Source organism: Microtus oregoni, unplaced genomic scaffold (assembly GCF_018167655.1).
Source record: "Microtus oregoni isolate MIOR12 unplaced genomic scaffold, Mior012 000887F_ref0000298, whole genome shotgun sequence".
Classification (NCBI taxonomy): domain Eukaryota; kingdom Metazoa; phylum Chordata; class Mammalia; order Rodentia; family Cricetidae; genus Microtus; species Microtus oregoni.
The window spans coordinates 1-16,189 of NW_024545131.1; the positions used below are offsets into that span (position 1 = coordinate 1).

The 16,189-nt window shown below is 41.0% G+C and overlaps 1 protein-coding gene across 1 annotated transcript; it reads left to right on the forward strand.

Annotated features, from left to right (window-relative positions):
* Positions 1–149: 149 nt before the first annotated feature.
* On the forward strand, positions 150–15,816 carry LOC121445808 (forkhead box protein J3-like; the record flags this gene model as incomplete). Its single annotated transcript, XM_041647939.1, has 7 exons — positions 150–278; positions 4,072–4,246; positions 4,775–5,188; positions 7,750–7,851; positions 9,384–9,575; positions 11,205–11,312; positions 12,980–15,816. Coding segments are annotated over 7 exons (1,236 nt in total), but the record flags the coding sequence as incomplete, so codon positions are not given.
* Positions 15,817–16,189: the final 373 nt, after the last annotated feature.

Below are 16,189 nucleotides of genomic sequence, written 5' to 3' on the forward strand. Positions count from 1 at the left end.
TGAACTTGGAATTGGCACAGACCCTGAAGGAAAGACCACTGGCTTTTTGTTTTATGCTGTAGGGTCAGTTTTGGTTTTGTAGTGCTGCTTTATAGCCCTCTTCACTGTAGGAGCTGTGTATTCAGTTGCTGCTCTTCTTTACATTCCAGGTAGCATTGTACAACACTGATCAGGACGGCAGTGATAGTCCACGCAGCAGCCTTAACAACAGTCTCTCAGACCAGAGTTTGGCGTCTGTTAATTTGAACAGTGTTGGAAGTGTGCATAGTTATACACCGGTAAGTCCTGATGAAGTTAGTTTCTTTGTTAGATATTCATTTAGTACAGAAATTCAACCAAGCATACATTAAATGCCAACTTAAAAAAAAAAAATGAAGATGTGGGCTAATGAGGTAGCTCCGCGAATTCCATCCCCAGAATCCACATGGTGCAGGGAAAGAACCGATACCTTCAAGTTATCCTCTGGCCTCCAGCATGTGTGTCATGGCACATGCATGCATACCAGCACATACATATAAATAAAATAAGTGAAAGAAAAGAATGAAATGTGTATTTCTCTCTACTCAGTTAATAAATTCAGCCAGTAGAGCAGTCTGATTTTTTTTTTTTTTATTTCAGTCTGGAAAATATGGCCATGGGTGTGAGGGACTTGTGTATAAATATTCTTACTCTTGTACTCATTTGTTTACCTTTGGGTTATCAGACGTTCTTTTTGGAAGATATGGTTACAGTCCTTCCTGTTAAACAGTACAGGCCCCAAGAGTTATACAACATGCTGTTCATTGTTGTAATAGGAAAAGCACAGAGGACAAAGATACAAAGCCTCTCTTCTTCACCAGTAGGTATGAAAATCAAAGAATGCTTGTGCTAGTTAGGTTTCTGTTGTTATACCATGACCAAAAGCAAATTGGGGAAGAGAGGGTTTATTTTCTTACAGCATACAGTCCACTATAGGAAATCAAGGCAGAAACCCAGTAGGTAGGAACTGAAGTAGCAGCTACAGAGGAGTGCTGCTTAGTGACTTACTCCTCATGGCTTGCTCAGCTTGCTTTCTTTTAGTACCCAGGAGCACCAGCCCAGAGGTAACACTACTGACAGTGGGCCAGGACCTTCCGCCTACAGTAGGTAGTTTTTGTTTTGCTTTGTTTTTTTTTTTTTTTTTAAAAATGCCCCATCGGCCAGTCTAATGGAGACACTTTTTCAATTGAGGTTCCCTCTTCTCAGATGTATCAAGTTGACAAAAACCTACCTAACACAACGTTCATGTCCCTTATACGTAATGGTGTAGTACTTGCATGTGGCCTACACAGTTCACTTATTTTAAATCCTCTTTCAATGACTTAAATACCTATTATAATGTACACAACAAAAGAATTTCCCCGAAAATATTTTTTATCTGTTTGGTTGAATCCACAGACATGGAACCCACAGATGTGGAGAGCCTACTGTACTTAGGTGATTAAAGAAATGAAGAGATTGTTAGTAAGCAAACATTTAATGATTTTTAGTTGCTTAAGTGTTAAGTGTCTTGATACCAAAGAAATCAAAGATTAGGGCTTAGTATTATAACATAAAAGTAAGCATTAAACATTTATTGGATCTGAGACTGTAGTTCCGTTGATAGAGTGATCGTCTAGCATGCATGAAGCCTTAAATTTGGGCAGGTAGTACTGGTCTGTAATCCCAGTACTTGGGATGTGGAGGAAGGAGGATCAGAAGCTAAAATGCCAGTCTCAGGTATATAATGAGCTCAGATTCAGGCTGGGATACCTGAGACCTTGTCTATGAGAAAGGAGGTTGGGGGAGGGGAGGGGCAACAACATTCCTCAGACTAGAGGACAAAAGAACTAGCATGTCACACCTGTTGTGTGAGTATCAGACTGTTCAACTAGGCATTACAGACTGCTGCTTTCATTTAACAACAAAGTGTTGCCAGGTGGTGGTGGCGGCATATACCTTTAATACCAGCAGAAGCAGATGGATCTCTTGGGTCTGAGGCCAGCCTGGGTTACAGTGTGAGTTCCAGGACAGCCAGGACCACACGGAGAAACCCTGCCTTGAAAAACCAAAAACAACAGCAAAAATCCAACGAAGTGTCAGTCAGATATTTCTTAGCAACAGTGGACAGTGCTCTGTGGTACAAGTCTGTAGCCTTAGAAGATAATTTATATGTGATTAAGCAGTTTTATTTCTTACATAGATTAGTTTAAGAATCTACATAAAGGACTAGGCGGTGGTGATGCACACTTTTAATCCCAGTACTTGGGAGGCAGAGACAGACAGATCTCTGTGAATTTTAGACAGCCCGGTCTACAGAGTGAGTTTTAGGATAGCCAGGACTACACACAGAAACCTTGTCTGATTAAAACAAAACAAAAAAATCTGCATAAAACTTAAAAGTGTATAATTATAGGTAAGTAATACTGTGCAGTGTAAGCACATCAGAATGATGTCAGTTCCTACATCTCACATGGCAATATCAAACCAGACTGTCCCTATCCATGTGCAGACAGCATGAATAATGGGTTCTCTAGTGGAGCAATGGATTTTATATGGCAGTTGAATAGTTTTATATCTTGCAGTAATAGCCATTTTGGGAGTCAAGACAAACCTGTCCCTCACTGAGCCAGGGAGACCAATGAGAAGCTGCCCCATGGTTAACTCACAAGATAAGGCACCCTTCGCAGAACCACTTCTTGTCATGTTTGGGAATTATCAGAGTATGACATTAAAATTCTGTGCTTGGACTTTTCCTTTATAATTTGTGTGGTCATGTGTAAGGTTACCAGGATGCAGCTGATGGAGTCATTCCTCTTCATAAAAATAAATTAAAATTTAAAGAGGCTTATTTATTTTTATCTTATGTGTATGGATATTTTGTATTATATGTGTCTGTGGCTATGCATGTGGAGGTCTTTAGATCTTTTGGAACTAGAATTAGAAAAACCAAAGAAAAAAAGAAAATTAATATTTTCCTTATTATTGCAAATGCCATATGAGCATCATTTTGAATAACTAAATTTTTAGTAAATATACAGAACTTAAATTGCAGAACACTAAACAAATGGTAGTTTTTCACTTTTTGGTAGAATCCTTCAAAAATACAGTTGATGAAGGGCTGTAGATGTAACTCATTGGCAGAGCATTTGCCTAGCATATGTAGAACCTTGGGTTTCATCTCTAGCAAAAAAATAAAAATAAAAGGTATATAGTTATTTTTAAAAAAATCTAATTTCAGGTTGTACAGTTTTCAGAGCTAATTCTTGTTCACAGTTGTATATACCAGACTAAATGACCTCTGAGCTTCCCTGCATTCTCCATATTATCCTAGGCCTGCTAGGATTCAAGAGGCTCATGATTACATACATGACATGGCATGCAGGCAGCTAACTGACCCAAGCATAAATGAACAAAAATATGCCTTTTAAACTTAACATACACTCAATGCTTCTTATTTTTTGAGGTCTTGGTGGTATATCTATGCTACCTGTATAACTCAGGATCTCCTTTGGGTTTGCAGATTTGGGAGTCATTGTTTGGGTTTCTTTAGGGGGACAAGAGTTAGTATTAGGATTGCTGTCGGGGTATTGCACGTGCTGGACAGGCCCTCCAGTCTTCTGTATTGTTTATCTCTTCCATTCATGTTCCCTTCAGTTCCTTCTAAAATCGATGTATGCTGTTTTGGTCAGTGTCCTATGTCTGTTGATGGTATTTGAACTTACATGAAGATGATACAGAGAGATGGAAGCAGGATTTGGTAGCTTTATAGTATAGTGCAGTCTGTGGAAATCACGATGCAGAGAGACAGGGAGAATTCCAGTTTCAGCTTGTCTCTCACTTGCATTTCAATGACAAAAGTCACTGAATTTCTTTGAACTTACTGTCTTGCTTGTGCAAGTGGAAGCTGGATTGGATTTCTGTGGTTCCTCAAGATTCGTGCCAGTGATTTTCCTATGACCCTTCAAAGGTGTGCCTGGTTAAAAGATGGGAAAGCCATAGGCTGAGGTGATTGACTGAATTTCAGGTTGACACTAATGTCAAGCCATTATATTCATTGTTGTCTTTTATTAGGTCACTAATCATCCAGAACCAGTCTCTCAATCATTAACGCCTCAGCAGCAGCCACAGTATAATCTTCCAGAACGAGATAAACAACTGCTTTTCACAGAATACAATTTTGAAGATCTCAGTGCCTCATTTCGGAGTCTTTATAAGTCAGTTTTTGAGCAGTCACTCAGTCAACAAGGTGAGCTTCTTTTTGGTAATATAGATGTTTTAATTTAACACAGACTAGGTGTTAGACTTGCTTAATTTTAGAACAGTTACAATGAGGTTTGGGTAAGATTTATTACGCTTCTTGTGGCTTATTGATTTCTGTGTATATTTATGTTGTGGCAAAGGAATGACACATTCATTTCAACTTGTATGCATAGTTGACTTGATTACGAAGGTGTCCTAGAGCACTGTGCTGAAGAATTCTTACACCACATCTGTGGCATGTGGGATGTTGGAGTGGTAGTGGTTACACCACAAGAATACATGGGTTTTCTTTTCATTCTGACTAGCATTAGCACTGAGAAGCCCCTGGAGTTTATCACCATGTTTGTGGGTTTGTTTATGGCAGTTTTAAAAAATTGTGTATGTGTGTACATGAATGCATGTGTGTTCATGTATTGCTTTCTTACATATGAATGCCTTGCTTTGTAAATAATTCTACTGCAAGTGTCATAAGATAGAAGGAAATTTAACCGTGAATGCTCTTACTCTGTTTTAGGTTTGATGAGCATCCCTTCCGAATCTTCCCAGCAGCCCCACACTTCATGTTCCTATCAGCACTCTCCTAGCAGTACAGTGAGCTCTCACCCACACAGTAACCAAAGCAGCCTGCCCAACAGTCACAGTGGCCTCAATGCCACAGGCAGTAATTCAGTTGCACAGGTCTCACTGTCCCACCCCCAAATGCACACACAGCCCTCTCCACACACACCCCATCGACCGCATGGTTTACCACAACACCCACAGCGTCCCCAGCACCCAGCATCACACCCACAACAACACAGCCAGCTCCAGCCGCCTCATTCCCAGCACCCCTCTCCACATCAGCACATACAGCATCATCCAAACCATCAGCATCAGACATTAGCACATCAGCCACCCCCACCCCCACAACAGGTATCCTGTAATTCTGGTAAGTTTCTTTTGCTTTTGTTTGAATAACTGAATTAGACCTGTCCTTTGTTATTTGGGCCTCGTGCAGAACTTACTACTGAAACCTTTTTTACTTGTTCCCTTTCCTCTTTCTTTACTACAGTAGTAAACTATATATATATATGTGTGTGTGTGTGTGTGTGTGTGTGTGTGTGTGTGTGTGTGTGTATTCATTTCATCTTATTCAACCCATGGGTGACATATAGATTTCCTTAATTAAAATGCATCAATCAGCATAGGCAAACTCAGCCTTACAAGTTTTGCTTATATTCTTGTGTTGCCCCTGCCACTGCTTTTAGTGAGATTTGAATGACTGGAATGTGTGATCTATTTGCACCCCTGTGAGTCTATGTAAGTGTATAAGAAGCATCACAAGTTATGCCATAAAGACCTCTATTTGAATCTTTATTTTACAGCTCTTATGATTTAGAATAAATTGCTTGTTTTTATTTTTTTAGGAGTTTCTCAACAGGCGGTCTGAGCTAGTCTCAAACCTATGTTTACCTTCTATTTTACTAAAACAAACAAAAAATCGAAATGAATATTTTAAAATGAGTATTTTAAGAATCTATTGAACAGCCGGGCGGTGGTGGCGCGCGCCTTTAATCCCAGCACTTGGGAGGCAGAGCCAGGCGGATCTCTGTGAGTTTGAGGCCAGCCTGGTCTACAAGAGCTAGTTGCAGGACAGTCCCCAAAGCTACAGAGAAACCTGTCTCAAAAAAACAAAAACAAACAAACAAACAAAAAAGAGTCTATTGAACAAATAGCTTTTTAAATTTTTTGTTTGACTTTAATGGTTGGTTTTATTTTCCAAGTTAATAATTCTAAGTAGAGTAGGCTGGAGAGATGGCTCAGTGGTTGGGAGCATTGCCTGCTCTTCCAAGGGTCCTGAGTTCAATTCCCAGCAACCACATGATGGCTCACAACCATCTGTAATGAGGTTTGGTGCCCTCTTCTGGCCTGCAGATATACACGCAGACAGAATATTGTATACATAATAAATAAATAAATATTTAAAAAAAATAATTCTAAGTAGACTCTATAATTGAACATTTTCTGTCTTAATGAAATATTTCTTAGATATTTTGCAGTTATTTTTAGATAAATGCCATGAGAAAATTGTATTGTAGAATTAAAGCTCTTTTAGGGACAAGGAAAATGAAATTGTATGCCTTGTAAATATTTATATAGTCTTCAAAACCTTAAGCTTGTTATTCGTATGTCTCAGAGAATGGTTAATGACAGATCGGGCGGTTTCAGGAATATAAGTCTGTGGCGCTAGAGAGAAAAAGCCCAGTTAGAATCGACAGTTGGCACTCTCATCAGACTTCTTTGCCAGTGGCACCTGACAGAGAGAAGTCACCCCTTGGGAGGTAGAAGTAATCTCAGTGGCTCTGATGCATTCCAGTGAATTATGTATGAGGTGGGGCTAAACAAATTTTCTTTAATAGAGAGGAATGGAAGGATGAGAGCAGGAACGGAAGCTACTTGGGTACTCACTGTGTACTAGACAACCCAGATACATTATTATTCTTCCAAATCAAGTATAACTTAACAAAGTCTATAGATAGGCAAAGCGCAACTCAAAAGAACTGAAGCCATTTGCATAAGATGGCACTGCTAGTGGGTGACTTGGACACCCATAACACCAGATAGTCAAAAAGGACTAAAGCCATCAATGCTGATTTAGTGGGTAGCATTTACTCACTTCTGGAAGACTGTGTTGAGGACTTCCTGGTTCCTGAGGTTGCCTAAGCTTGTTAGCAGCCCCTTTCACTGTATAGTCCTATTCACTCCCATAGGTTGGAGCATTTGCTTATACTATGTTGCTTCTAAATCGAAACTGTCCATTATAACTTATGAAGAGAATAACTTTTTGGTAGTGTAGGAGATTGAATCTATGGCCTCACCATACACTAGGCAAATGCTCTTCCATGATCATTATCCCCAACAACAATGTGTCTTCTAAGGTCAACTACAAAGTAAGAAAATGAAATTTGAAAGAGGCAAGAACACTCATTTGCATGAGAGTTTCCCTTCCTGGTCATTATTTATACTATACAGATGAAAAGGGCCAGCACCAAGTTTTGTTTTTAAGGTGATAAGGCTATTTGCAGACTGTCAGACTAGAGATTAGAAGACCAGTATTAAAACCTTAAGTTCATTGCCAGGATCTTACACTACCTGTCGGTGTTCTCTTTATTTTACTTGAAAAATGGAGAGACGTGGAACTCTGGAGGAAGTTGATTCAAAGCCTGATACAATTGGTAAACATCTCTTTCTTTTCTTTTTTTTTTTTTTTTTGGTTTTTCAAGACAGGGTTTCTCTGTGGCTTTGGAGCCTGTAGACCAGGCTGGTCTCGAACTCACAGAGATCCGCCTGTCTCTGCCTCCCGAGTGCTGGGATTAAAGGCGTGCGCTACCATCGAAGACTAGACAGGATCAGCCAGTGTCAGAAATAAGGCCACTCACTGTCTTCTGTATGTATTCTTCCAGCAGTCACTATCCCAGTGTTAACAGTATTGTCACCATTACTTTGTAGGTGTTTCAAGTGATTGGTATGCAACACTTGACATGCTGAAGGAAAGCTGTCGAATTGCCAGCAGTGTTAACTGGTCAGATGTAGACCTTTCCCAGTTCCAAGGTAAGGGTTGGGTTCTTTCACACAGAACCAAATACCATGTATCTTTGTTGTTGAAATCAACATCTCCTACCAGGTATGTTGTTGGTATGTCTGCTCTTCCAGCATTTGGTGAGCAGAGGTAGGAGAATTGCTAAAAGTGAAGCCTGCTATAGACTACATAGCATAGCAAATGAGATGGGGGGAGGGGGAGGAAGAGAGAACACATTGGCAGTGGTTGTGTTAACGGACATTATTTATAAAAAACTTCTAATAAATTAGCCAGTTGATGTAGGAAAACATTACATATAAAAGTTCTGCAGGAATATTAGCCATGTTTGAAAGAATCAGTTTTCTTTTTGAGGCCATGGGACAATCACAAGTGCGGTTCACCTTTTACTTTTATCCCCCCATGTCTTATTGTATGTGTCTAGTATGTGTATAAGGAGTGCCAACACACACATGTATACATATGCACAAGTACATATCAGAGGATGATTCTTGGGAATCAATTCTGTTCTTCTACCATAGACTCCTAACAAGTAGAAATAACAAGCACTTTTATCAGCTGAGCCATTGTAGCAAGCTTTCTCATTGGACTTTATTTAGACCTCCAGCCCCCCAAATAATAACACAGAGGCTTTTTATTAGCTATGAATGCTTGACTTTAGCTTAGGTATGTTTCCAACTAGCTCATGTAATTTCAATTAACCTGTTTATATTAATCTATGTTTTTGCCACGTAGCTCATTACTTCTTTTCCATACTGTATCCATGCGCCTCAGTTTCTTCTCGAGTTCCCCCCTTTCCCTGGAATTGCTGCCTATTCCCTACTGGCTAGCTATTGGACATTCAGCTTTTTATTAAACCTATCAGAAAGCACCTTGGACAGAGAAACATTTTCACAATGTTTAAAAACTTATCCCATCTCTTTGGCCTAATTTGTGTGTATGTATGGTATGTGTGGGTATGCTTGCACACATGCAGGCCAGGCGTTGCTAACTTTTCTCCACCTTTTTTGGGGGGCGGGGGGACGACAGGGTTTCTCGTTGAACCTGAAGCTTACTGCTTTACCTAGAGTGGTTTTCCTCGTGTGTTGTGACCATCATGTTTTGTTTTGTTTTCATAGGCATGTGCCAGTACTCACTTTTAGTCAGGTTCTGGGGAATCCAAACTCAGGCCCTCATACAGCTCTACCCCCTTTTTGGGACAGGGTTTCTCACAGGCCTGGAGCTTACTAAGTAGGCTAGACTGACTGGCCAGTGAGTTCCAAGGACCTGTCTTTGGGAGCAAGCACCATGATTACAAGTATACCACCAAATCTGGCCCCTTTTTTAAAATGCAGGTTTTGGGGATTGAATCCAGGTCTGAGTGTTTCAAACCTAGGACTGTGAGCCCCTTGGGTAATCCTAAGTATCATAAAATGTCACTTTTCATTGCACAAGCAACTGCCACATCAGAGGACCTGAGTGATGGAGACTGGGGATTGAGAAGACTTGTATTGGTGTTCCTGCAGTGTTAGAGTTGTGCTCACTGTATCCCCATCTTTCCTTGTAGGTCTGATGGAGAGTATGAGGCAGGCGGATCTCAAGAACTGGTCATTAGATCAGGTTCAGTTTGCTGATCTCTGTTCCTCTCTTAATCAGTTCTTCACACAGACTGGCCTTATCCACTCACAGAGCAATGTTCAACAGAACGTCTGTCATGGTGCCATGCACCCAGCAAAGCCTTCCCAACACATTGGGGCAGGTATGGTCCTATGTGCACATACATAAATTCACTGTCTTAGGCAACAGGTGTGTGACGTGTCACTCAGGGTGATGTTGACCCATTTACGTTGTGTTATTTGTCAGAAATGAGTGATGGCAAATGGTTTAAGTGTGTTTTTCAAATTTTGAGGTGACAGGCTATCTTTGGTGATTGTGTGAGTTATGTGCTGCTGTCCTTTGTCATTTATAACTTTTCATTGTTATTAAACAAGTCTGTAAAAGATGCTTGTGTTTTCTTAAAACATAGTTATGAAATTATTTCACTTTAAATTTGTGTAGACTTGCAGCAAAAACCAAAAAGTTAAACCTTCTGAGGATGTTAAAATTAAAAGTTGAAGGTTCTTTTGAAGAATACACACAATGAAAAAAAAAAGAATACACACAATGTCAGGTTATCATTGTGAGGTTCTGTAATGAGGGCATAGAAAAATGAAAAATTATGGCTTTTTGTTTGTTTGTTTGTTTTATTTTTCCCTGTGAAAGTGTTAGGAATGCGACAGGATCTCAGCAAATTATTTTGGCAGTAATGACCTGGGGCTCAGACTTAGAGTCTGCTCCTGCCTCTGGCAAACTTCTTCTCTACTCCTGTTTCCCCATGTATGCAATAGAGGGGATGTTGGACTAGGTCATCTCTGAGGACATCTCAAGCCTGGGTACAAGTTTGGCTTTCCTGCAGTTACTGAAAATTTGTGCTTTTATTTCCTTCTTAGGGACCATAGTAGTAGTTGCTCTATAGTCTCATTGCATTGGTTGAGTTCAAGTGTAAGTTATGTGAGACACTAGCGTCCCTATGACATGACCTTCTCAAGATTCCAGGTAGTAGGATGCGAGCTAGTTTATGGCCTTTCTCCCTAGATTATGGGGGGGGGGGGTGTCGTCATGATGCTGTTTCCTTCGTACTTGACCCTTTTGAGGTGTTAACCCCAACCCTAACTTGGTGGCTCTTGTCAGTGAAAATATCTTGAGTCCCCTGAAATTCCATTGAAATGAGGTCTGTGCTTTTCATCTGCAAACTTGTTTAAATTTACAATTTAAAGTCACCTTTGCTTGGCTTAGCTGTGCCCTAACACAGGTCTTTACTGTTGCTTTGTGTCTTGGCCTCTCAGTTAATCAGCCTATGCCCGCTCAAACAGTCAAGGGGAATATCCAGGGCAGTAGAGAAGTGGGCAGCAGTAAAAGGAGTTTTTGAGCCAAGACACCTTGATTTTAAGTCCTGGATCTACAAGATTTGTCCCCTGGGGGAGCCTGCTTAAAATTTTGAGCTTCCTTTGACCCACTGTAGAAAGAAGTGAGTGATTCCTGTCTGGCTGTGTGTGTGGGTAATGGGAGGTTCAAGTGAAGTCATGAACATGGATATAATTTTGAACATGGATATAATAATGAAGTGACAATTATAGATGTCCTTGCCTATGAGCTTATACCAGTGTGCTCAATGCCTAGCAAGGTACCATTTCACCGACCAACTGCATTTCAGAAGGCATTTCCCTCCTCACTCTGATTGCCTTACCTACTTGACTTCATAGGCTTAACCATCAAGATTCTTATGCTTGCTTTGTTTTGCTGACAGTGGTAACATGTTTTCTCTTCTTCTGTTTTTTAATTTGATTAGGAAATTTATACATAGATTCCAGGCAAAATCTCCCTCCCTCGGTGATGCCACCCCCTGGTTATCCTCATATCCCACAGGCGCTCAGCACTCCAGGAGCTACGATGGCAGGTAGTGTCTGTGTACTACATTTGGGACCTAGAGTTTAACACTGACAAGCTAGAGCTGCCTTGTAGAAAATGAGGCTACTCTGAGAAGGCATGAGCTCTTTTTACGGCCTGAGGTGCAGAGTATCTTGAAGGGTTTTTTTGCTTTGATAGAACTTGATGCAGCTTTCAGAGGCCTGCTTCGACTAGCTGCTTCTGTGGATTCTTTTCCATTGATTCCAAAGAAATAATCCAACTATAGTACCCAGGCAGAAGGTGTTATAAGTTGCAAGTAGTCAGGAGACTAGGGCATGCTGTTAAAACTGGAAGGAACCTAGATGAGGAACTGCGGTCCAGAGAAAAGCTGCCAAGAACTTCCAGGCTGATGAGCAGTTGTACTGAGACTCAGGTCCTGACACTGCCATTCACTTTACCTCTCTGATATAAGACAGTAAGCAGTCTTTGCCAATGAGGGTGTATGAGACCTGGATAGAGTTGTGTATGCCAAGCAGTGGGAAAAGAAGGGGCTGTACTCAGTGATGTTTTCTGGATGAGGGTAACAGTGCATCTGCTGTTACACGCATACATGGTGTATGCACGTGCACACACAGAAAAACATAGGTACCTCAATACTGTGGCTAGAGCTCAAGCCAAAAGCTTGATTGCCATTCTCCTGCTTTGGCATCAAATTAGTGCCTGACATGCAGTGAGGGATTTATCCTTTTGTTAAATAAAGACACATTGGCATTTCCATAATGTGATACACTGAAAGTCTTAGCATTTTGTAATTGTATGTTAAAAGATTCACGAGAAAAATAATTGACAGGTAGTTTTAAATTTTGTTTTTAAGAGTACAAACAACAATAATATTCCAGTATGAATTTTACAGCATTTCAAAGGATTTGATTAAGTTCTAATAATAGAAAGGACCACTGTTAAGATAATAGAAAGGACCAGTGTTAGTAAATTTTTCTTATGTCCCAGTTTAACTTCAGTGGTACACCAATGACTTTTTATTAATTAAAATAAAATTTAGGCGTATGAGTGTTTTGCCTGTGTGCCACTTTGAGTGTGTCTGTTGCCCAAGGAGGTCAGAAGAGTGTGTCAGATCTAGTGGACTTGGAGTTGTAAGCCATCATGTGGGTGCTGGGAATAGAAGCTGGGTCTTCTGAAAGGACAGCCAGTGCTCCAGTTCTAACAGTGGAGTCATCTCTCCAGCCCCCTCTGATAATATTGATTGATGTTATTGAAACACACTAGAAAGAAAGGACTTATTAAATGACGGTCAGCATTTTTCTCATGCCTTCCTTACTGCAGGCTAATAAAACAGAAGACTGTTGTTTTTAGATTCAGATGAACTGGGTTTAAATCTGTGTGTTTGGATTCAGTCTGTGTATCCCGGACTGGTCTTGAGTCCATGATCCTTCTGCCTCTGTCTCCTCTGAGTGTTGAGAATATATGTATGTATACCTGGAGTTTTGTTCAATTTCTTTAACCCTATTCTCCTTACTAGAAAATAAGAACTGGAAGAACAACTTTGTTCCTCCAGTTTTGTTGAAGGCTTTCGATGGATTCTAGGTAGTGTCGCTGTTCCAGGCATGCCCTAGCACATACGGCATGCTCTAGGGGCTAGTTGTTCTCTTCCTGACTTCCCTACCCAGGTCCCTGCTGACACTGACTTCTTCTTTCTAGGCCATCACGGAGCCATGAACCAGCAGCACATGATGCCTTCCCAAGCCTTCCAGATGCGGCGCTCTTTGCCTCCAGATGATATCCAGGATGACTTTGATTGGGATTCAATAGTGTAGGCTTGTTTCTGCAAGACAGGCGACTCCAGCATCCTTTCTGTGCAGTGAAAGGAAGGATCAGAGTCCAGATGAGAAAACAAAGCGATGTTACCAGTGCTATCTAAATTACTTTTGAAGACAATCAGAGATTCTAGCTGGGTAACTTACTGCTTTTACCTGACCCAAGCAAGAACTACATGTTTGTCTCCCGCCAGTGCCCTCTGTAGCTCCTAACTGTTGTGATTTGGACAGCTTTTTGCATATTCGTGTCAGTTTGATGTTAACCACAAGTGCCAGACTGATTTTTTTCAGACAGAGCCTATTTTGCTGCAAGCAGTTTATAGATACATATGTGTAAATATGTGTACAAATATTACTGAAAGGCTTCAAGTTTTTTCTAATTGGATTATTGTGTCTTGACAAGAAAGTTACTGTCAGTTTTTATTCCTTGTTAGGCCATTTCTGCAGGATGCTTTCAGATGATGTAGGGAGCTGAAAGGAAATCGGTCTTTCCAAAGCCCAGTTTCCTTTTTAATCTTCAAAAATAGGAGTAATCGTGAATTCTAGCGAGTTCAGTCAAGGAGTCTGGAGTTGGTGCTCTCCGCGGTGCAGAGGGTCTATTGTTCCTGAGCAGGCTTGTCCACAGGGAGTTGTAGAGCGTGTGTTCCTCGCCAGCGTGTTTCCTCAGCTGCATTCTGACAGCTCTGAGATGTGTGAACTGATTGAAGCTAGGTATTGCTTGGCTTTTCAAACAAATCATTGTCTCCATATTCATTTAAGTATTTATTATTCAAAAGTGTTATTTTAATATTTATTGCTACTTTCTGTGAATGCACAGCTCTTTTGGGTTCACTAGGGAGAAATTTGTGTGGAAGCATGGTGGTTTTTTTTTTCTGGATAAAAGTTTACAGACAAAGACAATCAGAAACATTTGTCATTCTCGTTATCATCACTCCTTTTACCAGGTGAGTACGCTTCCTGTCTTACTTAGCCTTCCTGCTGATGGAGACTTAATAGCTACATAGGAATTTCCTGGACTTGAATCCGAGTCTGTTTAGGCAACAGGACATAGAGGCAGGGTTTATACAGCAGTGTCCTCACTCACTGTCTTAGGTAATGCTGGAAGGAACTGCCTGCTTCAGTCTTGAATGCAGACTGTGTGATTTGTTGTTGGGTCTGTGTGTGCCTGACAAATACCTTGGAGCTTTTATCAGTTGCTTTGTCTCGTTGTATATCACAGTTTGCATGGGTTGATGTGTTGATTTTATAATGAAAATAGGAGATTCTCTCCCCCACAGTGAATAGACTTTTAATTGGTTCTTTACAGGAGAGAAATCTGTTTTAATGAGGAAATAGATTCTGTCACATCAAGGAGAAATAACTGCTCACCAGTTGCTTGTCGTTGTCTCTGGGCTTAGCAATGCTAAATCATGTTAACTAAGCCTCAGCAAGTCTGTGGTTCAGTGATCTCTACTTGAACAAAGATTGTGTGTGTGTGTGTGTGTGTGTGTGTGTGTGTGTGTGAGAGAGAGAGAGAGAGAGAGAGAGAGAGAGAGAGATCGAGAGATCGATCGATCTGTTTATCTAATGGAGTGTTGCCTTGAACGAATCACTGGGAAGCCATGGAGGGCTGGGAAGAAAGAAGTTTTATGCATCTCTGTTGTTTGGGTCCCACTTGGCATGAAAAGGAAGCTCAGGTCCAGCCCCTCATATTAGTGAACACCAGAGGATTTTGAAACAGCAGCCAACAGTTCCTCTCAGAAGGACCAGGTGAGATGAGATGGCCACCTGCAGAGGAAAGCATGGGAAGATGGAGTTCCCAGTAGTTTACCCAAGTCTCTTGTTTCCTCTACACCAAAACAGCTCTGCTCCATGACTAGGATTGCTACTAGCAGTGTGCACTTTAAATAATTGGGTGTTGGAGTACTGCAGTCTCTGAAACAGAATGCTTGGATAGGACCAGTGATCGTGATTATACAAATTATGTGAAGCTCATTTCCCATTTGGCAATTATTTACTGATTTGCAGTGATTGACATATTTATTAATATTTGAACTAACCAATAATGGCACTTGAGACCAGACTCATCACTCTTCTGTATCCCTGTTCCCAAGGACTCAGAGCAGGCCCCAGTGGGCTGTGGCCAGGCTGGGCTACCTGGTGGGTGCAGAGTCCCTCTAGTGGCCATTTCTCTTGGTAATTGATGATACAGAACAAGTTCCCTTGGGCTTAAATTGACTGGAGACTTTGGGGTAAAGACTAATAAACGTACATAAACAGATGGGGTGCTCTGTCCAGGAGAAGAGTCCGACTGGCATTTGTGGCAGTGTTTGAAATGTAAATGTATTCTTGTGTGTTTATGTAAATATTTAATACATGTTTCTCAAATGTCCTTTGAAGTGGGAGGGAATCGATCTTGGGATAATTTCAAATGGAATAGAGTATTTTGATATGTTCATCAAGAGGGTGATGTGTACATACCTATATTGTATATATGTGGTGACATGCATTGGCTTTTGTGCAGAAACAACCTGCTCTCTGTGCTGCTGTTGGACAGTCAGTGTTTTAATGTTTCTACAGTTTTCCTATTGCACGATTTCATATTCTGCCGATGGTGAGTGGCACCCATTCTTTGTAACCGTTTAGTGCTGTAAAGAAATATCCCAAGTGTCATTAGGATTGTCGCTGCCAGAACTGATATGCATGGATGGCACTTAAAATAAATATATTATGATAACTGTATTTGCAACCTGATGGTCTGTGTCATTTGCCATAGCTGAAGGAGCCAGATTGGAACCTATGGCCAGGCCATGGAGCCCTTAGGCGTTTGAGACTGTGCCCATGCATTGCTACCTTAACATTAAGCTTAAAGATGTTTAATCGCTTTCCTGAGCCGACACGTGGGGAAAACTCTCCAGAGGAAAAATCAGAGACGAGAGAATCACAGTTCTGCCTTTAGTGAATATAGACTTGCCCGGGACAAGGAGCAAGCAGCACCTGGCCCAGACGCCACCTCCTTGGAAGTTTCCCTGGTAAGGAGGAGAATAGTGACATAGAAATGCCCCTTGAGAGAAGACATTGAAGTCAGCCTCCAGAGGTCCTCAGGCCAGCGTTT